This window comes from Argiope bruennichi, chromosome 6 (genome assembly GCF_947563725.1).
Source record: "Argiope bruennichi chromosome 6, qqArgBrue1.1, whole genome shotgun sequence".
NCBI lineage: Eukaryota > Metazoa > Arthropoda > Arachnida > Araneae > Araneidae > Argiope > Argiope bruennichi.
In genome coordinates this window covers 19,907,833-19,932,735 of record NC_079156.1, presented here as the reverse complement: position 1 = coordinate 19,932,735, position 24,903 = coordinate 19,907,833, and the positions used below count along the sequence as shown (strand labels likewise).

Sequence of the window (24,903 nt, the reverse complement as noted above, 5' to 3'; positions counted from 1 at the left end):
AAATTGCGAAGATAATATTGGGTTGACTCACCTCGAAAGCTCTGCCATGTCGGTTCTAGAAAAAGAGAGAAAAGTAATATTAGAAAAAATTATTGTAATATAAAATAAATAATTAGAAATGTATAAAATGTGAATTTGAAAAATGTTTATAAACATTATAAACTGCATTAAGTGATGCATGCAACGGTTAGAGTCCCATTTGGAAGAAGCACTAGTGCTATTTTGGAACAATCGAAATTTTGAACCATGGTCAAATGACGAAGACGATACTTCAGCTGATATCCCTCTCTCTGTGTCTCATTAACGGGAGGACGTTTAGCACAAAACATTAAGTTTAACGAGTATCAGAATCACACACACGACGGATTGTGGACTTAGAGCAAAGCCATGAACATCACGAGTGCTCAGATTTCTATTTTCAGAATCCCAAATGAGTTTTGAATTTCATATTTAAAAAAAAGAAGCATGCTTTTTACTGCCAATTTAGACTAAATTGTTTGTAATTTAAACCCAGGCCAATTTAAACTTACTACTACAAGTTTACATTCATGTCTATGTACAGACCAACAAATAGCCAACTCTTTGACGGATATGATTCAAAATGATGTTAAGGTTCATTTCAAGTGTTAAATCTATGTATCAAATTTAGACATCTAGCTCATAATGTTAAGTATATTTTGAGTTCATCTATACTCGGACAGATAGACTTTTTGCAAATGGATTTCGTTCACAATTCTATTAAAATCTACGAATTTAATGTAAAGATCCGACACTTAGTTTCATTTGTTTAGTTCAAAGAGTGTTTCAATTATCTTTGTCACAGACAGATAGATGGATGGACAATTCCAAAAAAGAGTTTTTCGGATTCAGAGAGGTTTTGGATATTCATCAAAATCTCGAGTCAGAATTTTTTAAGGATTGCAGTTTTCTCTCTCTCTCTCTCTCTCTCTCTCTTTCTTTCACTTCTTCGTACACTTCGAATATGGCATAGCAAAAAAGTGGCTTTGATTTTTTTAATGATTATCTTGAAAAGCGTTTCCTAAATTTAAAATAAAAACAATCAGTATAAGAATGATTAAAACACAAAATGTATAACGATCAAAACAATGAGCAGCATCAGTTTTGTCAAAAAAATAATCCTGATCACATAATGTACCAATGGGAGAAAAAAACATGGAACTATATAGGAAGCAAGAAAATAGCACAGAAATTAGTATAGTAAAATTAGATATTTCCAGAAATTAGCACAACAAAATTGAAATTAAAAATATTTCATTCACTGAAGGAATTACAAAAAGAGCATTTGAAAGAAAAGCGGTTAATATTCCAGCACATGCAAAATTATCGCTTAACTTTATGTGACAGTAGAGCAAAATTTGCATTATTATGTTGACCTGCCCATAAGTATTAGGTCTCTGAACAAAAACCTTCTAGCAATAATTCTAATTTGTGTTAATAGTCTTTGCACTTCAAGCTAAATGGTCGAAGTTAGACCAATTAGAAAGCCAATTAGTTGAAAAAGTTTTTATGCCTAAGCCAATGCAATACCTAGTATGATCTTAAAAGATTCACAAAATTTTTGCAATTTATGCTTTAAGACTAATAATCGAAATTTGGAAGAACATGTACGCACAAAGTCGCCCCCCCCCTTTTGCGTTATGCAAATGCAGAAAGATAATTGCAAAATAATACATTTTTTCCTCCTATTTAAAAAGGTATAAGCAAAATACAAACTCTTATTATAGAGTAGAATACGGTACGAGAAATACATTGCATGTGCACGGCATCACTCAGTCCAACATTCAGTTACATATTTATCATGCTGAATGTCATGGGGGGGGGGTCACTGGTGATCATCATCGAGTTTGTTCATAGCGCCACGGGGGTCACGGATGACTGGGGAAGCCAAGATTACTAGACACTCATAATTCGAGTAAATGTTCAATATTTTTAAATTTTTCCGTATTGTTACCGCTACTAAAATGGTGTGAAGAAATTAATTCAATATAAAGCATACAAAACTAGTTTTATTGATATAACATACAATTAATGCGATATGTAATTACGAATGATTGCATAAATCAACTGTTTGTTGTAACTAATATTATAAAAATATATTCAACATGTAATGAGAAATTCATATTGGTCAGATGGGTAAGTCATATCAATTCAGCGTGTTCAATGCCATGTACAATTAGTTTTCATATGAATGTAGCTCTACATGTACTTCATGGATGTATGACGCATCAACAAGAAAATAACACTCAATTTAAAGGTTAAGGCAATTAAAATAATGAATAACAGGTTCGTATAGCGTTCTACTCGGATTAACGACAAACACATCACAATAATAAGCAATTAAAACGTCTCTATTTCGCAATACATATACACACAAAAAAAGGGATTTGCAGTGACTGTCATCCGATTATAGAATGCGGATTAGCAGTTAACGAACCTGTTACAGTATATCTATTTTTAGCAACGTAACGTAGTTCCTCTTCCGTATTTATTAAGTGTCCGAGATCTATGCAGCAGGAAAGGAAGGAGAAGAGGAAAAAATAAAAACACCCATAAGTACGGATCGGAACTTCTTTTCTATGCAAAGTACAGACCTCACCGGCACCTCGGTTTTCTACTTTTGTTAAAAGAAGAATGAAAAAAGTTCTACGAAAAGCACTTGACCTCCCTTATAGCAACCTAGACGTTCGGTCTACATCTTCTACAAAGGTGAGGCAAGATGGGTGGCTTGAAGGAGGGGGGGGGGATGAATAACAGTAAATGGGCCGCTGAACTTGAGTAACCTTTATCTTCAGTTTTGCATCAGAAAGTTTGTTTAGGTCAGTGGCTTATCATGAAATCCTTCATAGTTATGAAATTATGAGTTTCAAGAGAGGTGAAATGGTTTGAATTATGTTATGGCATGCTGTTGAACGTAACGGAAATGTATGCCTCCTTTGCACGATATCTAAATCTCTTTTCAAATATTACCAATGCAATTCTATAGAGTAGATAAAAAAAAAACATAATACTGAAAATTAATTTTGAACTGATGTCACGTATTTCAATCAGCGGGTTTAGTTCAGCTATATTAACGTCCCATTTTAAAGCAATACTAGGACTATTTTGGGAAATCCTTGTCATTTTGAACCGTGATCAGACGACGAGAACTTCAACCGGCGGGAGTAGCATCTCTACACCATTCACGCATACTCTCTAATAAAGGTTGTTACTCCCTCTCCTCGTATGAAATTATTACCCTTGGGCAAGATCAAGAATGCTACAAGAGCTCAAATTTATATTTAGAATCCCACACATGAATATTTTGAACCTTGTAATAGAGGGAAGAAAATCGGTAGATATGTATTAATTGCATAGCTTTGGAAGCATAATAGTTAAAAAATATCGATCTTTCTGAGTGAATCTGGTCTTTTCATTGAATCTACTGTACGATCCTTGGCGATTTTCTATTAATGATTAATCGTTAACTTTCGGTTAAAACTCATACTGCAAAATCAAATATATATTTTAGACGCTATTTTATTTATTATTTTTTATGAACAACCAAATTACTACTATAAAACCAAAATTTAATATTACTACATTTATCAATCTTATGAAATCTTATCTACCAAATTTATCAATCTTTGTCTTAAATTATGTAGGTTGGCGTAAGTTCTGACACATTTTTTTAGCAAGTCAGAAACTTAGATGCTTCAGTTCTTTATCTCAGACAAAATGATCTGTCTTGATTTGTTACTTAATTCTTAATTAACCAAATTAATTAATTAATCAAATTCAATTTATCTAATAAGCTAAATGAATCCCTTTTCTTATTCTAATTTCAAGCCTAAAAATATTTTAACATAATATGACTAGAAAAAAAATGGCCCTTTAAAGGGTTAACAACAATTGTAGTCACAAGATTAGATAATAAATTTCATTTATTCGTTCCTACGAAAGGAAGGTTGAGGAATGTACAGCAGCAAAAAGGTCGCTATCCACGAATTTCATTTTTATATTTTAATCCTTGCGGTTTAGAGTCATTGCGTTTATGTGCTTACAAAGTAGAAACTGATAGAACGGTCAGACCTTTGACAGATTTGCTTCAGAATTTCTTAAAATGCTAAAACTGAGAACCAAATTTCATTTACCTAACTTCTTACATTTTTTTTAATTATCACCTTCAAATGCGAAGGTACACACGAACAAACGGTCGATCCTTTGATGGATTTTATAACAATTTTGATTCGAATCTACACTTTAGATTATAAACTTATACACTAGATTTTATCTATATATTCTCTTTGCGTTTTGTAAATGTCTTTTTTACTTATACTCAGACAGACGAACAGATAAGCTTCCTCTACATGTTCAAAATTTGATATAATGGCCACAATCCATCCGTCTATTTTAAAGCATTTTGAGTTTCCATGCTTATTGACAGACAGGAACATTTCCTAAAATGCGTTTTCTGGACTCAGAGGTCTAAAACAAACATTCGTGATTATCTCACTTTCGAATTTTTTGACAATACTTTATATATTATGTGTATGAGAAAATAAAAATAATACAAACAATCCAATTCACTTATGGATATAATGACCATAAAAATATAAAAATCAAATGCATAAACCATGTGAAACTGGATCTATGAAAATGAAGTAAAATATACATTAAAAAAAAATTCCCATTTTTTTTATTTGTTTAATTTTTTAAAGTAATTTATATACTTGTTTATTTATTGTCTATAAATAACTTAATCTGTTTATATTCCATTTATCTTTTTTTTCAAATAAATAAAATCTTGTATTTGTTTAAAAACGGAACACGAGATACGAATGCATCTAAAATACTTTAGTTAAAAGGTTCAATAAATACAATGGATTCTACGAGCAAAACTTTAATTGAGAATATTTTCAGAGCTTTTGAAAACATATTTATATCGAATGAACTCAACACGTCTGATGATGAACTTTTAAATAATATTTGCTAAAATTATGATCTTTAATAAAGATAAAATAAAGATCTTTTAAGAGTTGGAAAAATAAAATATATCAGAAGATATGGGAAAATACAATTACCAATTACAAAATAATGCTTAACTTAAAACCGAGAACGATGAAAAATTTAAAGGAAGTAAACGAATTACGAAATTATTCTTGTCAATGCCCCCCCCCTTTTTTTTAAAGGAAAAAAATATTTTTCCAAAATATTTTAGAATAAAGAAATAAAACAGATGGCTAAAATGTACAAATATGCAACGAACTGCCAAAGGGGAAAAAGATTTTTATCGTATATTTATTGTTATTCTAAAACAATCAATATTTGTTTTTTTACTCGTTTACTAAAATCGTGCTATATCCCGTACAGCTATTTATTATTGCTTTATTGGCAACACTCGGTTACGAACAAAATTTGCATCACGAATTATTTTTGGTTAAGCGTCAACTTCCAACAGGAAGCCCCATTAGCAACTAGAATGATGATTTTTGAATTTCCTTTTGGAACGGCAAATTTAGAAAAATGTTCTCAAAACAGAGAATGAAGTCATACTCCATTAAACCATTGCTCTATATTTAACTTTTATGCTTGAAAAAATATGTATCGTTAGTTCTGACAAACCTGCCAAAATTGCAAAAGCTGTCGCTTATTTAATATTTTTGGACGAATGGCAATTGGCATTTGATTTCATTTATTTATTTTCTTAAATATTTTTTAGAATTTTCCTAAACCGGACATGTGTAAGTTGTAATCCCTCTAAATCCAAGGTAAATAGTATTCATCTATATATGCAATAATAGACAGTATAACGACACACAAAAAAATACAAATACAAAAAAAAAATTTACAAAATACAGAAAAATTGATAAGAGAATATCAATCAGAAATTACATTTTAAAAAATGTTTCGTATTTTTCTCCGAAATCTTAAGAGCAAAGCAAAGATAGAAATTTTATCGAAAATAGGAAACTGCGTATAAGAAGCACTGCCTTACGTATTGAATTTTTATTTGTCACTATTTTGTGTAATTAATACAAATAGGAGAACTTTTTAAAGAAGTTTTTTTTTTATTTAAATATGTATATTTGTTAAATAAATATGTATATGTTAAATATGTATATTTTTTAATGAAAATATATATATATTGGTTTTTATATATTTATCTATACATAATTATATTATGCTTTTTTTATATTTGAGTCCAATTTAAATTAAACAGTTAGAAATCTATATTTATAATATAAAAAATATTTAATATTAAAATTTTATAGAACAATAAAAAGAAAACAAATATGTCAGGAGTAAACATGCATGTTACTATATAACATTGATTTTTTTTTTTGCGCGACCGTACATAAGAGCTTTAGGCGTATAATTTACTACTTTTACAAACTTCGCCGTGCAACTATTGTCTCTAAACCAACATTTCATTGTTTCAAGCGTTTCAATTCTTTTATTTTTTCATCTCTTTAGCTAGCAAGACCCTAGTTAACTTTCATTAGAAAATCTTTTCTCGTACAGTGCAATTCATATTCGTTATATTTACATCAAATGCATTCCAATTAATTTAGGTAAGAGCTTATTATACAGATTGTAGCGAGGGGAATGTGATGTTATAAAGCAGCGTAACAAGATGGGGAATGCCAGAAGACAAGCGGAATTCCATTTCTCTTGTGACAGTCGCATCAAATGAATTATTGAAAATTCTTGCCGATAAACCGAAAAATAAAAACTTTATCTTCAGATTAAATGAAAGTATATTTTTCACAAATTCTACAAATCTATTTTGGAATGGAATGAAGTCTCGCACTCCAAATATTCGACCCCCAAGCCGTACTCCACCATGACGGCACTACCCGGACCCACGGAGGTCTTCAGAATAGCTAAGCGTAACCGTATACCGTTTACGGGTATCGACTCTTAATTTTTAAAGGATGGAAGATATTTATAAAATTTACATTAATTTATCATTGTAGTGAGAAAATGAAATAATTCATTGTAGAGAAACATCATTTAAATTATTCTATTTTTAATAGTTAAGACAAAGATTCACAAACTCTGGATCACAACAATATTTTGAATGCATACGAATCTTCCACAATTTGCAGAAATGCAGTGTTATATGATGAGTGTGCATAGTAGCAACTCGAAAAAAAATAGTGCAATACGCAAACAAGCGTCTTGTGTCAAATAACAAAAAAATAAAAAATAAAATTTTGCGGATGACTTACAAAATGAATAGACATTTGCACAAGATAAATTTGTCTCATAGCCTATTACTCCAATTTATGGTTTCATTTGAAGTTGAAATTCCATGCAGCACCCCAGCCTCCACTCATCTAATCAGAAACTTCTTTTTACTGTAAGTGTTCAATTCAGTTAGTGCACGCATTAATTTAGATGTAGTTTGTTATCATTTGCGTAAACATTTATTAAATTTATATTTTAACGTTATTATTTATTAAAAAATTTCTCTGGCATCGGTTAACAGTACAGAAAATCGAATATGTGTTCAGACAGACACGTTTTTCCCACCAAGTGAAACAAAAATTTGACAAAATTACATGTGTAATCACAAAATATCATATCAAATTTGATAATTTAAACCAATGCGTTTTTAAGTTATCGTGTTTACATATTTCTGAAAGTACAGACCAACAGATGGCCAACCCTTTGTTGGATTTGGGTGAAAATTTGATAAATGTCTAAACTATAGATGTTTAATATGCGAGCACGAATATTATCTATCTAGCTCTCTTCATTTTGTAGTTGCCGTGTAACGTATATTCGGACAACCGGATAGACAGCCTTCCTCCGAATTGATTTTTTTTTAAAATTTGATAGAAATCTACAGATTTAGTGAAAAGACCATATACCGAATTTCATCGTCCAGCTCTTTGTCACAAACACATTTTCCAAGAACGTGGTTTTCGAATTGAGGACGGCCTAAAACGTGGAGTTCGAGCTCTTTGGCGATTGCAATACTTTTTCTGTACTTCGTGTACGAGAAAAGAAAAAACCATAGAATCGCAAGCGAGCATTATACAATGTTCAGTAATGCACGCGATGACAGGAATAGCATTTTTATCATAGAATTGTTGTGTCAAATGAATTAATTCCATTACTTACAAATACATTAGATTTTTTAAAAAGTCTTAAAGCAAGTTTTTTTTTTTTTGGTGCATACATCGCCATTTTAATTTTCAGTTACCCAAAGTAAAAACAAGCTAATTATTGTAAGTTTCCCTATATTGTCAAGTTTCCCTATATGATGAGTTAACTACACAGATTAATGATTAGTACTATTAATTATTTAACATTGCTAATTGACTATTACCGAGATAATATTTATAAAATCTACAAAATTTGGCAAGTAGTTATTATTTGGATAATAAATGCTCATCAGGTAAAAGTCAAAATTTTGATTAGATTTTTAATTAAAAATCAAATCGAAATTGTAAAGATTTTTCTACCTAACTTGTACTAATTCCCAAAATACACAACTTTAAAATTTAAAGAAAAAAATTTTCAGCGATATTACTATTGCTTTGGTATAATTTTTCTCTTATTAAAAAAAAATACTTAAAAAACATTTTTCAATATATTTTACATTAACTGTTGTAGTTTTTGGATTTATATTCACGCGCTCTGCACCGATATTTAACATTTTTGTGTACACGTCATTACTATTATATTTCAGAGTGAATTTTAAACAACATAAAGACAAACGATTCAAGTCCAAAACATTATGCTACGAAGATACGAAACAAAAATTCTATTTCCTTTCATTTCCAACACTCATATTTTCATAGAAAATATCAACGTACGTTGCAATTCTTTTATTGCTTTTATCATTGTTTCCGGAATCAAAGCAAACATTAAGCCCAACTGCAACTTAAGGGACAATTCCGGCAAAATTTATTGAGTACTCCAAAATAAACGAAAGGGAAGAGACAGCAATAAAATATGATAATGGCGGAAATATCCATTGATCAAAACATTTGACGCACGAAATTCGAACGGTTCGTGGAACGAGTTGCAAATATTTCCATACTCTGTATTGCTTTGACTTCTGCAATGATGGCTTCTACCTGCCGATTCCTTAAGAGAATACCCCCCCCCCTCCCCGACAAGGCATTTCTACTTAATCAGAAAAAAAAGCAGGATTTCCCTCGATTCTTCTTGGAAGCTTACATTTGCCATCAGGTTTTGTTCATCATAAAGTAACGAGGGAAAAAAAAAAGTCTGAATATGTATTCGGATTTCTTTGAACATTTACCTTCCCCTATTAGCATAAGATACGGCTCGATATCTCCACAATGTTACTGGATATCCTGAATGCCGTACACTATCATGAATATATCGTAATAATATTTTGTCAATAGGGTTTCTATGGATCTCCAATTTTGATGGCAAAATTACATACCAAACTTCACTGATCTAGCTTCTTGTGTTTCCGAACTATTGTGTAAATGTATGCATGAATAAACAAATCAGCTAGGCGTCTACTCTCTGCCTGTAATCTAATTTGCTTTTATCTATAATTATAGAAGTAGTTTAGTGTTTTTGAGTTATGTTGTCTTTTACTCAAGGGACAGGCATCCTTTTGATGGATGTTGTCCAAAATTTGATTCAGATCAGCAAGTTTTGAATAAAGATCTCATTAAATTTTATTCGTCTCGTTCTGGTGCAGCTTAGCCAAATTTAGTTCCTACATCAATAAACCAACCGAACAACATTCGTATTGTCCATTGCGTTTTCCCACAGACAAAGTTCCAAAAATGACGTTTCTTCTAGATTCAGAGAGATCTAAAATGCATGCATCAAAATATACAGATAAAATTTTGGTGATTAAAATCATTTTATTTTAAACGCATTTTTTTTATTAACTCGTTATCTGCTTGTTCGAAACAAATTTTACAATCGATTCCTGATAAATTAAATCATAGTTCAGAATTGAATACCAATGAAGTACTGACTCACTTTCTTATGTATCTGTTTGTCTGTTCGGTAGAAATTTTGTGATCGATTCAAAACTTTCGTTACCGAAAATGGCATCATAAAATCGTTAGCTCATTGGGAATTTAGTTTAAAATCGATTACAAAATTTCAAGGCTAAAAACAAATTAAAATTAAAATATGCGACTTTTTTTTATTAATTTCATCTCACTCCATACAGATTATCCTGAAAAATTGCGATTCAGAATCACAAATGTTCAAGAAAAGTTGTATGAGGTTAAGAATCTATGTGGTTAATCTATATGAGGTTGATATCTATATTATTTTTTTTTATTTAAATAATTATTATGCACATCATTTACTAGAATCCAAATAATTACTCGCACTTAAAAAGCCGAAACACAATACTGCAGAGTATCTGTTAAGAAACTAGTGGGAATGGTCTCCTCAAAACTTTCTCGCATACTCTAATAAACTTGTCATGGCAGAGAACGCCTTACATGGCACTGGCATACAACAGTTGCGAAATATTAACTTTTTTATAGCATTTTTACTGAATCTATCATGTCATCTTTGGAGATTAATCACTGGCATGAAGTTAACAGTATCCGGAAATCAAATTGGTTAATTTAAGTTTATTGGTGCAAGAGCCAAAATAAGTTCTCAATGTGTTAGCTTTTCTAGTTGGAGGGGGAAAAAAGGCTAATTTTTTTTAACGATATTACTCTCAGAATTAAATGGCGCTCATAATATAGCTGCTTTTAAATGAGATTTTTGTTCACTTATTATGACTCAGAGCGCATCTTTTATCATATAGTTTATATCATCTTACAACAAAGAAGAATCATAAAGAAACAGTAAGCACTCCGTCAAGTTAAAGGCCAATAAAAGTGGTATTCCGAAACTTTCTCCCATACTAACAAATAAAACTGTTAGGTCCTTGGATAGGGCTGTGAACACTACAAGTGCTCAGACATTTGTTTTCAATCCCGCCCACCCCCCACACGTATGTTTCGAAGTATGTAAAGAAAGCTTGGAATAAATTTTGGACGTTTGTTTCTTACAGATCGATCCGAACCATAATACGACACAAAACTACGATTTTAGAAACAGTATCGCATATTTAAATTTTATTTATTTAAATTTTGTGGGTGAATTGTTATCGTTATATATATATACAAAAGCGTGGATCGATTGATTGTCGACCCTCAATGGAATTGGTTCAAAATTTGATACGTATCTATACTTCAAATGATATTTCAGAAATTGAACCAAATATCTTTGGTATAGCTCTTTGCATTTCACTTGCACTCGGATACAGAAACAAACTTCCTGTTAATGGATTTTGTCCAAAAGTTGACAGAAATCTAAAAATTTAATGTAAAGTTCACATACCAAACTTCATCCTTCTTGTTAAAAGCGTTTTTGGATTAGCTAAAAGACATATCATTCCAAAAAATGTGTTTTTCCAAATCCGCATTTCCCGAGTCGGAGGTTTTTGATGATTACAATACTTCTCTTTGTATACGAAAAAAAAAAGGAGTTTTTGGATATTTTTTTTTTAGTTCATAATAGCCGGAAGATGTATCAATACGAAGAAATATGAAATTCTGAATATAATGTTATCTGTCACCAGGATGTTTTTTACAAAATAAATAAAACATATTTGGTAGAATAGAAAGTGAAGGATATATACTTCAGGAATTCAAAATCTAATATCACGCCTCGCATTGTTTGCGAATTCAGATAATTATGTGGTTTGTTATGCATCGCGAACCGAAACTAATTGTGAACTTACAAGCAAGGGTTTAAGGCCACGCATTTAACAGGATTTTACTCAATGTCACTCATAGTTGATTTTGAAGGTTAAATAGTAGGCAATTCCATAGTAGGATGGAATTAAAAATACAGAATGTGCGTTTATGTAGATAAACTGACTAATCAATGAAGCGTTTAAATTCTTTCAAATGGCAGAGTAACTTCGCTAAAATTATGTTACTGAAAAGGAATATAAATCCGATACACGCAGGAAAGTTCTACGTTGGTATTGTTATCTTATTTGGTATAATATGGGTCTTACGGTGAAAGGTAGTAGATTTATGGTAAAAACTTTTTTATTATCCAATTTTTGGCTCTAACTCAAATTTTAGTGAAAAAAAATATATATATATATTACAGTGAAAATCCAGCCAAAATTTAAGCGAATTAAGGGATATCCATGAATTGACATTCTGGCGAAGATTATTTTCGAGCTATGATATCTATTCAAACCAATAATACGATTTTGCAAAAATAACTTAAGAATCAAGTTCGAATTTTATTTCTTGCCCTTATATTTAGTTTAGTCCCCTTTCAAAGCACTAGGTCATTTTGGGACGGAAATCATAATTATGAACTGTGGCCAGATGACGAGGGTGAAACCTAAGCTGGTATCCATCTCCAAATTTCCACAGGAAGTTTGGCCCCAATGGATTTAACGTGCACCAAACCCGCTTACACGGCGGCTCTCCTGTGGAATTGGGTTTCAAACCTGGAGTCATCCGGTCCCGAACCGAAACCTTACCAAATAACTGATCTTTTTCTTACCTTTCTAAATACTATGAGCAAAGGTTTATAGCGAGTGAGCACCCATAAATCTCCATTAAGTCTTAATCCGTTCCATAGAGGCATAGTGACTTTTCCTATATGCACAAAATACTCAACGAAATTGTCACGATATTGTTCAGTATTCAGAATATCGAATAACACTGGGGATATAAATTTTTTTGTATTAATAGGGATGCCAGAGTCTAGGTTTCGGGCATGGAACATTCTTTAAAATATCTTCCTCCACCCCATGTAGCGAATTTGGTGCACATTGATTTATATCTTCCTGCTGGAGTGGTGTAAAAAGTAGCGAATCCGGTTGACTTACATGGTGCGCTTAGCCATGGTTCAAAAAGGTATGATTTTACATTTACCAGATTCCTCCATGATTATCCTTCATGTAGCTGATTTTAAACCAATTTTCCCCTAATTGCAATCAAGAAACTTGTCCGATATGCCTCGAAATCGGAAATTAAGGTGGAATCTCTGAGAAATTGTAATTTACAATTATAAATAATTAACTGATCATTTTATAATCATGAATAACTGGTATTTGACTAAACAAGCTCACTTTCGTTTATCTAAATCTCATTAGCTCCAGAATCGATGTATTCGTATAGCATACGGAAATCAAATTTTCAAACTTATAAAGCTGGAATTTAATCAATCAAAGACACTATTGTGCAATATAACAATTGCTCATAATCATGAACACCTTGATAGTCGAAGGATTTTTAACTATAAAACAGTACATTCCTGAAACAGAAGTCATTAATTAGGTAGTAAAAAAGAAGCAAAAATAAGGGTTAAATCCTATAATAAAAACATTCGTTGAATATTCGCTTACTTAAACCCTTCGCATACAATGATAAGTTTGACTTGTGCATCGAATTACTGAAGTTTTAATTTTTAACCTATTATTTTTAACCTATTAAGTATTAAGTAATTTAAAATTCAAAAATAACAAAAACGCCTCCATATCTCAAATGCTCCTTATATTATTACAGGAATTAAAATAACGTCTCCAAGATAGCTTTTTAATCAGATGTTGTATCCTAAGTAAATTCTATGTCAAGGGGTTAATATTCAATTTGAAAGATATTCCCTGGCGGAGGGCTACGATTCCATATAATTATAGAAGAAAAAGAATTAAAAATATCATAAAAAATTGCTCCAATAGATGAACAAAAAATATAATTGTTTTTCGGATATCTAACAATTTGAAATTTCGCATCTTGTTTAATAGAGATGTGACAGTTGATTGAAAAGGCCGACCTCGCTTTTTGCCCTCCTGGACTTGGACTTCATTTTCACAGAAGAATAAAAAGTCACACCCATTTCAGAAAAAAAAAAAAAGTATGAAGAATCGAAAGTACTTCAATTTTCTAACAAAATGCTTCCGTGTTTCATGGTTTGCCGGTATTCTTCACCATGGCTTGTGGCTTGCCGATAAAAATTTGTTTCGACTACATAATTGTACAGTAGGTTGTGAGAATTTTGACAGCTTTTATCACATCACTTTTGTTACCAAGTTTACGATTATACAGTCTATTCATCTTTTATTTTTTCCCTTTATGATTTTTTTTACATGAAAATTTACAAACGGTAGTAAAGTTTCGAAATGCTTTTTGCTAATGGCGCGTCAAAATTTTATGTCATGATTTTCTTTTCCAATATAATAAAGTGCAGATTCCCATTTTTAAACTTACATAAATTTTTCTTTTGTTAAATTTGAAGGTAAAAAAAACTCTTAAGTTTAACAAGTATCGTTGTTAAAATATACCTCAAAAATGCATAAAAGAAAACAATTTTAAATTTGGCGCTATTATTAACAATTGGCAATCAATTGCTTATAACAGCGCCAAATTATCACTTTTTTTTAAAATAAATTTTGGCTTCACTACTGTAAACTATAGACATATATATAGTTGGCATTGAAAATTACTTAATGAAATTTATTGTATTACAAATATTCTAAGAAAATGCAGTCTTAAATTTCTTCCGAAATTTTGCGAAACTGTATTTTAGAATTGATACTGTATGATTCAGATTAATTTTGATTGAATACATCAAGTAGCATTTGATAAAATTAATTTCTCTTCAATTTTGTTATTTCAAGCGACTGAGAAAATTTTTTCGCATTATAATATATAAAAATTGACAAGAAAAAAGGCATCCAAAATACAAATTCGATTTTTCCAATATTTGTATATAACTGACTTGCCAGTAATTAATCGTTAAAAATTGCAAGTTAAATTCAGTAAAAATGCTACATTTATACAACTTTAATATTTCTTAATTACTTTTCGCTAATTCGTGCCCTTGTTCAATGTCCACGATTTTATAAAGGAGTTGGGATTGGTGGGAAATAATAACATTAAAGAGTTAAGCTTTGGATAGACCACTCCAGATGGTTGAATTGCATTTGCCAAAATAATACGAAGTGAACCACAAAAAAGCAACTTCGATTATAAAATGTATATTATTGAAAGTTGAAGCATTTTTAAACGGACCCTAAATCTAATTTTCAATTCACACGAGTAAGAGTCTTTTGGCTTACATATTTGATACAGCATAAATGATGAATCATACATTTAAAAAAAATAGACCGACCAAAATGAGTAATGTAAGCCAAAAATGGTTTTTCGCTTGTTGGAAAAACTAAGAAAATACAGAACGGAAGCTACTATTCATAACAAATGATCTGCGGTTTTTGAGTGATAAGTGGTTTGTCATCGAGTTGAAAGGGTTCTTATCAAGTTTGTTTTTAAGCAAATGTTTAGAATAGTTGGGGAATCTTTCTGATTAGAGATTCATGTTCACGAATTATTCTAAATATTGGAACTGTTTTCAATATCAAATGAAGGACAGTTCCGAAAGAAGCTTTATTAAGCTGCAACTAAATTAGGAATTAAATAATCTGAAAGTCATATACAATATTTCAAATAAACGAGGCAGTATTTCTTGCAAATATATAATTCTTTTCTTTAATAAAAACGGGCGCGAATTATTATTATTTTATTTCAATACAGTTAAAAAATTTCCAATTTTCCTATAGTTTTTCCTGATTGAATTCAATCCAATTTAACATTCAGGCTTATACCAGATAATTATTTTGACTTCTTTGCATATGTGCATTTTTATAAAAGTTTACATAAAGATGTAAACTCATTAAAATAAGAAGGAAAAATTACAATACCATCTACAAACAATTGTATATTGTGCCTTCTAAATATGTGTTATCTGATATGCAAAACAAAAGGCCTCAGTCTTATATTGCTGCTACAAGACCAATTATATATAATGCTATAGTAAATCATTGAAAAAGGTGACATAATAAAAGAAAAAAATATATTATTTCCCTAAACCAGCTAAATCACTAGTTGGCATTTGGGACTGAATCCCTATTGTTTTCAATTCAGTTTGGATCAAAGCTGTTTTGCAAAAATACGATTTTTAACTGATTCTGATCAAGGCAAAAATATACTCTTCATAAAAACGAGAAAACTTCACTTTATAAAATAAAATAAAAAATGCTTCTTAAATGTCAAGAAAAATAGCCTAAATTGCATCATATTTTGAAAAGTTGCAATGCTATAAGGGCAAAGAAAGTATTTGGAAATCTGATTTTTTAAAAAAAGAACATTTGCATACTATGCTTTACATTTGATATCTTAACGCTGCTTACTAATGAATTTTCAAAACACATATGAAATGAAACAAAAAAAAATATTTACCTGAGTGAACCGAAACAAAGCTATTTAGAAGTGCAACAACTGCGAACAAACCGATAGCGGAAGACAACATGATTCTTCTCGGAACAACTTTTCTTCCAAAAAAGAACACAAGCAAGATTACGGCAAACGATGTGATCGGAAAGAATCGTCTGCTGTATCCCAGGCCACTTCTGTTTACTCTGTGTCAGTCGTGAGGTTGAATCATTTTATCCGATGCTCTCTGGGCGTCAGAACAGGATATCTCTCTCTCGCTCAAATTGATTCGCGAAATACGTCACGCCTTTTGCACGAGGACAGAAGTTACTCGAAACCCATTCGTTACTTAAAATTCATTGCCGAAATGAGGAAATGGTCCTGTGATTGCGGAAGATTTCTGAGTTGGTCACTAAGCATGTAGTGAAGGGTGGATGATTAGTGAGTTTCTTAACAATTAACCTTTTTTTTTATGATTCGTCTTTCTGAGTTCTTGTTCTGTTAGGAACATATTCTGCTTATTGCTGCAATTAACTTTTTTTGGACAAATTTAAAATTTGCAAAATAAATAGTAATTGGAAGAATAGGGATTTTAAATTTTTTATTGCTTATTTTTATGTCATTATTACTTGTGTCACGTGTTCTTTCATTTATCTATATTAGTATTCCTTATTTTTTGTTAAAATAAGTCAACCATTCATCGAGTACACACTTGAATTGCTTTGACTAGGGAGGGAGTGAAGTGGGGAGGTATGTAACGACAAAAAAATTAAAATGGAATACCTAGAGAATGTCGAAAATGGAATAGTATGGCAATAAAAAAAATGAAATATTACACGAAATTTCACTTTCATGGTTAGTCTTCTCGCAAGAAATTTATTTTAAATTCTTCTTAACAGCTTTCACATATTTAATCCAATTCTTTTTCAAAAATAAACAATCAAGTTAATACTTTCAGGTTCCTTAGTATACAATTTTGATCAACATTAAATATACAACTGCCGATAAATTGTCAATGAAATTTGAGGTTAGAGGAAAATTGAGGTTCTTTAGTTTTTTTATGCCATTAAAATATTACTGTCCTACACTTTGGATTGTCATGCCCATCAAACCTGTATCTGAGAATATCGATTTTAACATAACTTTTGCATTTCTTTTATACTTATGAATTTATTAGAATAAACTAGCGGCAGTGGTTTCTCCAAAATATTATCCCAGAAAAAATACTCTTAGTCTCCATTTCCCCCGCATAAAATTGTGGACACTGAGTAAGAGATTGAACGGCACAACTACTCAGATTTTTATTTTCAGAGTCTTGCACATATGACTTTTGTGCTTCATAATATAATAGGGAAAACCGAATATACATTTTGGCCGCCTTTCTCTTGAACGATTGAAATAAACATTGTATTCAAAACTGCATTTTAATAAGATCTCAGATAAAATGGCAATTATTATAATCCTTGTGTTTTTGAATTATTGCATTTACATACATGAAAAAGTAATGACAGACAGACGGTCACCTCGTTGACGGAATTAATTTGAAATTTGCTAGGAGTCTAAATTAAAGTTGTTTACTAAATTTTACATAAATAATCTTAATGCTTTGTGGTTATGATTGATTGCACGTGGACTGAAAAAAAAAAACTTTAATTTATTTTAAGATTGGTCTTTTTTAATATCAATTATTACTTTCACCTTTTTAATATTTTTTTGTAACTGCGTCATTGAGTCTGTGTTACTAATTGGAACTTTTTAGTTCAAACAACGTAAAATTTGCAATTGCTGTTTGCAGTGTAGTTTCGTTTCATGTAAAAAATACACTTAAAACGTTTATATAAATACCTAAATTCTTTTTTTTTTTTTATTTAATTCGCTTTCTAGAAACTTTGTTTATTTCAAGATAGTTTTTTCATTTTATATTTTATTTGAAGGGTTGGAATTATTTCTGAGAATTAATAAATATTTGTGATTAGAATTAAGAATAATTTTCTAAATATAATAACTATAAAAACATTAATAAATAAACAATTTAGTATTTTATTGTAACTGCATCTTGAGTCAGTGCTACTACATACAAAATATCATAACTATTATAAAACAATTTGTGATCAAATATATCCTTGGCACTTTCAGATTTCTACAAATATTGAACTTTTCAAGGAAGACCGGACACGTTGACCGTGAATTTTTACTCTTAAAAGCAATATACTTGTACTCACAATTTAAAGTAAACATTCGGGTAAAGGCATTTAAAAGAATGATCTGAAATTCAGAAAAAAAAAATTGTATAGACTCATTTTGTTTCAAAGAAAGCTGATAATAATTTACTACTTTCATGAGTAATTCTGTAATAAATATAAATACATTCACTTCCATAAAATTTACACTTATATTTGGGAAAGTATTAAAGTTTTTTAAAAAAGAATTTCAAATTTTTCTGTGAAATTTTATAAATTACAAAGGTTTTAATCAAATAAAATAAAGCAATACATGAAAATATACCAGAAATGATTAATAAGTTCATATAATTTTCATAAATAATTTCGAAATAAATACTTTGAATATTAAAGAAAATATGAACATTTGTAAATGCCTGTGTCTGAAACACAATTTTTCGTAATTCGCAGCCAAATTTATTGCACAACTTATATATAAAGAATTTCAGCTGAATACCATATGATTCAAAAAGATATTAGCATTGTAGCGAATTGAAATTCAATTCGCTACAATGCCAATGCTAAATGATGCGGAGTTTTTTTCCCCACTAATTGATACTTTTTATTTTCTCGCATACGAAGTATAGAGAAAGTATTGTAACCGTTAAAAAATTCGAACTCGAGATTTTCAAGAATCTCCACATTTTAGATCAACCTAAATTTTAAAAACTAATTCTTTCCATTATGTCTGTCTGTGACAAAGATAGCTCAAAAATGCTTTGAATTAGACGAATGAAATTTAGCATACTGTCCTTACAGCAAATTTCTATCAAATTTTGAATCAAAATCAGAAGAAGTTTGTGCTTCCAACTGCTCAAATATGTTGACAAGTTAACTATATAACTAAGAAAATAGAATTAAAATTTGGTTCACAGATTTAATATCTACTGTGCAGACATCCATCAAAGTTTTAACCAAATCCCACCAGAAGTGACCGTTTGCCGACGTACTTTCAGAAGCACGCAAATGCGATAACACAAAACACACAGTAACTTAAATTTATCATATTTGGTATGCGATTTTGTTACTACAAATGTAGTTTTGTGTCAAATTTTTATTCCGACAGTTCAAAACAATGCATCTAAAAAGCAAATCGATTTTTGGATACTATTATCTGTCTGCCAAATATTGATCGTTAAAAAAATCTTTCAGGGATAATGCGAGAGATTCTGTAAAAATGCTAAATTTAGAGCAAAGGTTAATATTTTGTAGTTATTGTACACCAATGCCATGCAAGATGTTCTCTGGTATAACAGATTTATTATAGAATATGCGAGAATTCTTAGGAGAGATCACTCCCCCTGGTCAAACTTGAGTCCTCCAATAATTTTCTTAAATTATATAAAAGAAATATGCTAAGTACTCATGCACATTTATGAGTTACAGCAAATTAGACATCATGAATAACAAATAATATTACTAACTCCCATTCATTATATAAGCATTAAAATTATAACATTGTGTAGTTTGTTAAACACTTAATAACATCCAGGTACCTTTTATGTTTTGCTTATTCTGCAGATGCGTCAATTACTAAAAGGAAATGAGGCCATTTCTTTCTGTGTTAATCGTTTTATTCTATGAAAAAAAAGAAATATATTAATTTCTGGAAATTTCTGTGGGTACCGCGTGCCATTTCTGTAAAAGGAAATTGATAATTTTTTTCACTAATAGGAAGCATCGTGGTCAGCTTCGAATTTGACATTCTCAATTACTCCACTGTTATTCAATACGATCGAGATCCACATTCTTAGCCAGCCAGTCCAATTCCTCAACATCCTTGTCAGCAAACAAGCTATGCATAGCCCGAACCTTTAAAACAGGAGCACGATCTAGTAGAAACAAGCACGGCCCTTCACCAAACTGTTTAAATTATAAGTTATCCTTTTCACGACTTCTTCCGCGAGAAGCAAGGGTAAATTTCAAACAATGTGGAACAATTTCAAATAACAAGGAAATCTTCCGGTGAGTGAGATGTCTTTCTTATAAGCTATATGTCTTCCCTATGGTGGATATCATGCTTCATTCCCTAAGAAAACACGTAACTCAAATGAAAACACAGCTAAAATGTAAAAGACAGTACTTGCAAAAATCAAGAAAACATTAGCTGGCAGCAAATCGTTATTAATACGTTGGTTACTGTGTGGATTGTCAGCGATTCACATTTACTAACTAATTAGTTCACATTCGCTATCCAATCAGATAACCATTTCTCTATTATAATTAAAATATCGAAGAGAAGGGATAATCTAATTAGATAACGTATCACAGACGTCCATGGCAGCGAACGTATTAAACAACCACAACAGTACAAAGAACTTCGAATGCAGCAAAGAGTGATCCAAAGACAGAATTCGCTCTACTTGTTTTAACCTTTAGACTAATATAAGTTTTCAGATAAAAATTCTTGAAGGATCTCCAAAACTTGCATCTTAATAAAGCTGTTGCCATAATTCTTGTATTTTCTAGAATCTTCATTTTTTTTTGTCACCAAATTTATTACCGTAGTCAGAGGTCATTAGTCTTGCATCCATTAAAACATCTGTAAAATTATCTTCTTCACTGTGAAACTAAGTGTGTAGGGAAGCAGTATTACAGATTCGTAACACAGATCATTTTATTTTCACCACCAGAATACTGTCGAAACTGCAATGTACATTTATTATTTAAGCGCATACTTCCTCGAAAAAGGAAAATTAGTAATACTCATGAACAAGAGAAAAGATGTCAAAAGGGTTCAACTAGAACCTAAGTGGGCCTGGTACAACTTTGCTTTCCAGAATCTTATAACAATTTTCCTAAAAAAAAGTTTTATTTATTACATTGCATAAATTCATGTCATAAAAAATTCATAAAAATCATAAATAATAAAATCATTTTTATAAAATTAGAATTTTAGTCACAAAAAAACAATAATTAATTAATAAAAAAACAATAATGCTCCAAAAAATTTTAAATACAATTTGATTCGCGAATTACTAGAATATATGATTTTTGTTTCATTTTCTTATATATGTTATAGCAAATTTTTTGATAATGCCATTCTAATTAAAGAGTTTTGTCTCATTCAGATCCGATAGACAAAATGTCTTAAGAAAATAAATCTTTGATTCATGCTGAATCTCAAGTAAATTTTCTATTATAGTATTTAAACTTATTGTGAGATTCAAAGCATCCAAATTGCTTTGGACACAAAATGCCTAAAAACCATATAATAATAATATTCACATGTATGTGTATTCGGATTAAAACAAAAGAAAAAAAATAAAGATCTTTTTCTTTTGTAAAATAAGTCAGTTGTGCAAGGTCAGACATTTCTGACATTTATTTTTTTAAATATGAATTTTGTTCTAAAAAATTATGCCGCTATTAAAATTTATAAGGTGCCTTCCGATTTTCAAAAATTAAGAAACAAAGTATATATAAATAAATAAATAAAAGAAATGGGGAACTGAAACTGATGGCTTAGAGAATTAAAAAAAAAAAATCCTGTAGTTTAAGTCTTTACACCATGGGTCATCGCAATGCAGATTTCTTCAAATTTTCTTATCGATCCTCCAGACAACGCCTAGAAATATTAGTATGTCTGAATACACAATACAGATCTCCCGTTGTAAATTTCACTCATGTATTACTTTGAAATCTTTTCAGATGTATGAATTTTTTTTTTTTAATATAAAATGTTAGGTTTGTTAAAAAGGAAATTATGGGGTTCAACCATTCTATTTTATAATGTATATAGCACGCATTTCAAAAACGAAAAAAGAGGAAATGTAAATAAATAAAAGAAATCTTGTGGTTGGCTGGTTCGAACTGAGAGCACTGACTTTTCAAAAATTGTTCATGCATTTCGGAGCCTTATATCATTGCTATACCATCTGTAGATGTCTCTAACATTCCATTTTGGCTCATGCATGCCATAAGAAGATTCTATCACGAAGAACAATTTAAACCTCTTAAAGTAAGTTACGTGTATGTGAAGATGTCAGACCACATTGGATTCTCGAAACATTAAATGTTTCATTCAACTTTTTATTTTCGTTAAAAAGGAATTATGGCACTAATTATAATTTTAGAAATTGTGTTGAATTTGATTTTTAGAAAAAACGAGAAAAGAAGGAGTTAGAAATGAATGAAATCTTATTGGTAGTGGATTCGAAATAGAATACACCGACATATTAAAAACTGTTCACATAGATCTGCACTCATGTATTCTACGATCTTCGGATCTTTTCAAGATTTCATTTTAGTATCCGCCTTTTGTATCGAATCCGTTACGCGAAGTGCGCAATACAAAGCAGGTAATAAATTTCTGGGATTACTTTATTTTGGTTACATTAACGCCTTGTTTTAGAGCAACATTAAGACTATTTTGGACAGATATTGCAATTTCGAACTGTGATCAGAGAATGAGGACGACACCTGGGGCGGCGCTCCTTTCTACAAGCTTCCGCAACATACCAGCGAGCTGTCATTCAATCTTGACGAATTTCGCGCGCACTAGATCCGTTTATACATTGGATTCGCGGAACATTATATTTATCACCGAAAATTTTATTAAAAGTTTGTCGGGGTGAGTTAATTTCTAGAGAAGATGATTTAATATCTAGTTATCCCTATGTTTTGCGAATTACAAATGACGTTTACGAATTATAACAAGCTTGTAGGCGTGGTCTTTCAGAACATTTTTTGTGTATGCCTTAATAACGATGTTATATCTCAAAAATCCATGTCCCAGAAAATGTGGACTTCTGGGTAAAACTGTGAAAGCCAGGAATGTTTAGATTTTTATTTTCAGAGTCTTGCACATGAGCATTTTATGCTTTGTAGCATAAGAAAAATTGAAAAAAAAAAAAGAGTTTGCCTTTTGGACATCTTTTGCAACCAATTGTAACCCAAAATTTGACACAGAATTACGATTTTACTTATAAGTGCACATATTAGATTTCATTTAAGTTGCTGCATTTTGAATCATCGCATTTCTTTTACATGCCTGCACATATACATGCAAATTTCATTCAAAATTTGATTTGCCTACATTTTAAATGTTAAAACTGTACATCGAATTCAGTTCATTTAGTTCCTTGAATATTCTAGTTATTCTAGTTAGTAAGCCAGGCACTCAAATTTAGTTTAAAATTTAATAGAAATGTAGAAATTTGGTATTAAGATCGTCAACTAGATAGATGAAATTTGCTGGCTCATATTTTCAATTTGATCCGAAGCTGTTCAAAGATAGTCAGAATTGCAAAAACGTGTGCGTTTTTTTTTTTTTTTTTTTTTTTTTTTTGCAAACTTAGGGAGATCTGAAATGCGAGGATTCGATAAAATATCGACTTTGAATATTTTGATGATTATAACAGTATCTCTTCGTACTCTTCAGATAACAGAAAGTAAAAAAAAAAGCTTCTAAAATAACGTTAGAAATAAATACTGCAGATAATATGTTGATTTAGTGTTTAAAAATAATTAAATTCTAATTCTTAATGTAACTGAATTATTTTTATAAATAAAAATTGCTTTGAAGTTATTGTGATTGATCTTAAATTGATAACTGCTGTTAAATTTAGTTTTATAGAAGAATTATTCACTACCAAATTAATAGAATTATAAGAAATCGCGCTTATTGTGTAAGGCTCGACTGTGAAAGAGCATGGGATCGAAATCAGTTTTGTCATAAATGCGATATTACACATTAATTCTGTGTTCTAATGTAAGTGTGGTGTTGAAACTTGCTTGCAGAGTGCTTATATAGGTATAGCCTCATAATCTGACTGTTATTTTACTGCTCTCATTTAACTTCAAACTGGGAAGCTAAGTTTTGGAAAAATAATAAATATTTCTTCACATCATAAAATTAAGCCATTTCATCTCTTCAATTTAAAACAATCGATCAAGGGCATGATTTGCAAAAACAGATATGGTTAGTTTTCAATGCCGTTTATTGGTTCAATAAAATAGGAGAAGGCGTTAAAACGGAAAGAAAAAGCAATGCTTAAATTTTCAGTTTAAAATTATCGTTAATCTTTTGATTGAATTTTCTGAAAGTTTCAAATGGAGAAAACAAATTTCTGCGAAACATGAAGTCATTTTGACTGGTACATTATAAAGTGTGGCGTCATTCGACTATTTACTTTATATTTTCTTGGGGATTTTTCGATATGAAATAAAGAAAAATTTCTTTTTAAAAATATTGTTGTTGTTGACTAATTATTATTATTTATTTATTATTATTTACTATTTTTATTGTTTACTAGTTATTTGTTATATTCATTGATACATTAGTCTTTCTATATTCATTTCTATCCATCCCGTAGGCTACGGTGACCTGGTGGTAAGGTCTCGGAATCGGAGGGTTTCAGGTCCGAGACCCGATTCCACCAAAGAACCATCGTGTAAACGGCTTTGGTGCACATTAAATCCGTGGG

At 30.6% G+C, this 24,903-nt stretch overlaps 2 protein-coding genes across 3 annotated transcripts in view; one reads left to right on the top strand and one right to left on the bottom strand.

The window, feature by feature from the left end:
• LOC129971442 (uncharacterized) overlaps positions 1–16,502 on the bottom strand; it is a 31,256-nt gene extending 14,754 nt beyond the window's left edge. The window contains exons 1-2 of the mRNA XM_056085210.1: positions 16,284–16,502; positions 32–55 (exon numbers count right to left, since the gene is read on the bottom strand). Coding sequence (XP_055941185.1) covers positions 32–55; positions 16,284–16,353 — 94 coding nt within the window. The 5' untranslated portion in view covers positions 16,354–16,502. The remainder of the gene's footprint in view (positions 1–31; positions 56–16,283) is intronic.
• Positions 16,503–16,543: 41 nt separating this feature from the next.
• LOC129971441 (uncharacterized) overlaps positions 16,544–24,903 on the top strand; it is a 33,730-nt gene continuing 25,370 nt past the window's right edge. Inside the window, exon 1 of one of the 2 annotated variants that reach the window (XM_056085205.1) lies at positions 16,544–16,697. In XM_056085205.1, coding sequence (XP_055941180.1) covers positions 16,691–16,697 — 7 coding nt within the window. In that variant the 5' untranslated portion in view covers positions 16,544–16,690. Of the gene's footprint in view, positions 16,698–20,336; positions 20,441–24,903 lie in introns of those variants that run through there. The other variant, XM_056085209.1, reaches the window with a different exon arrangement.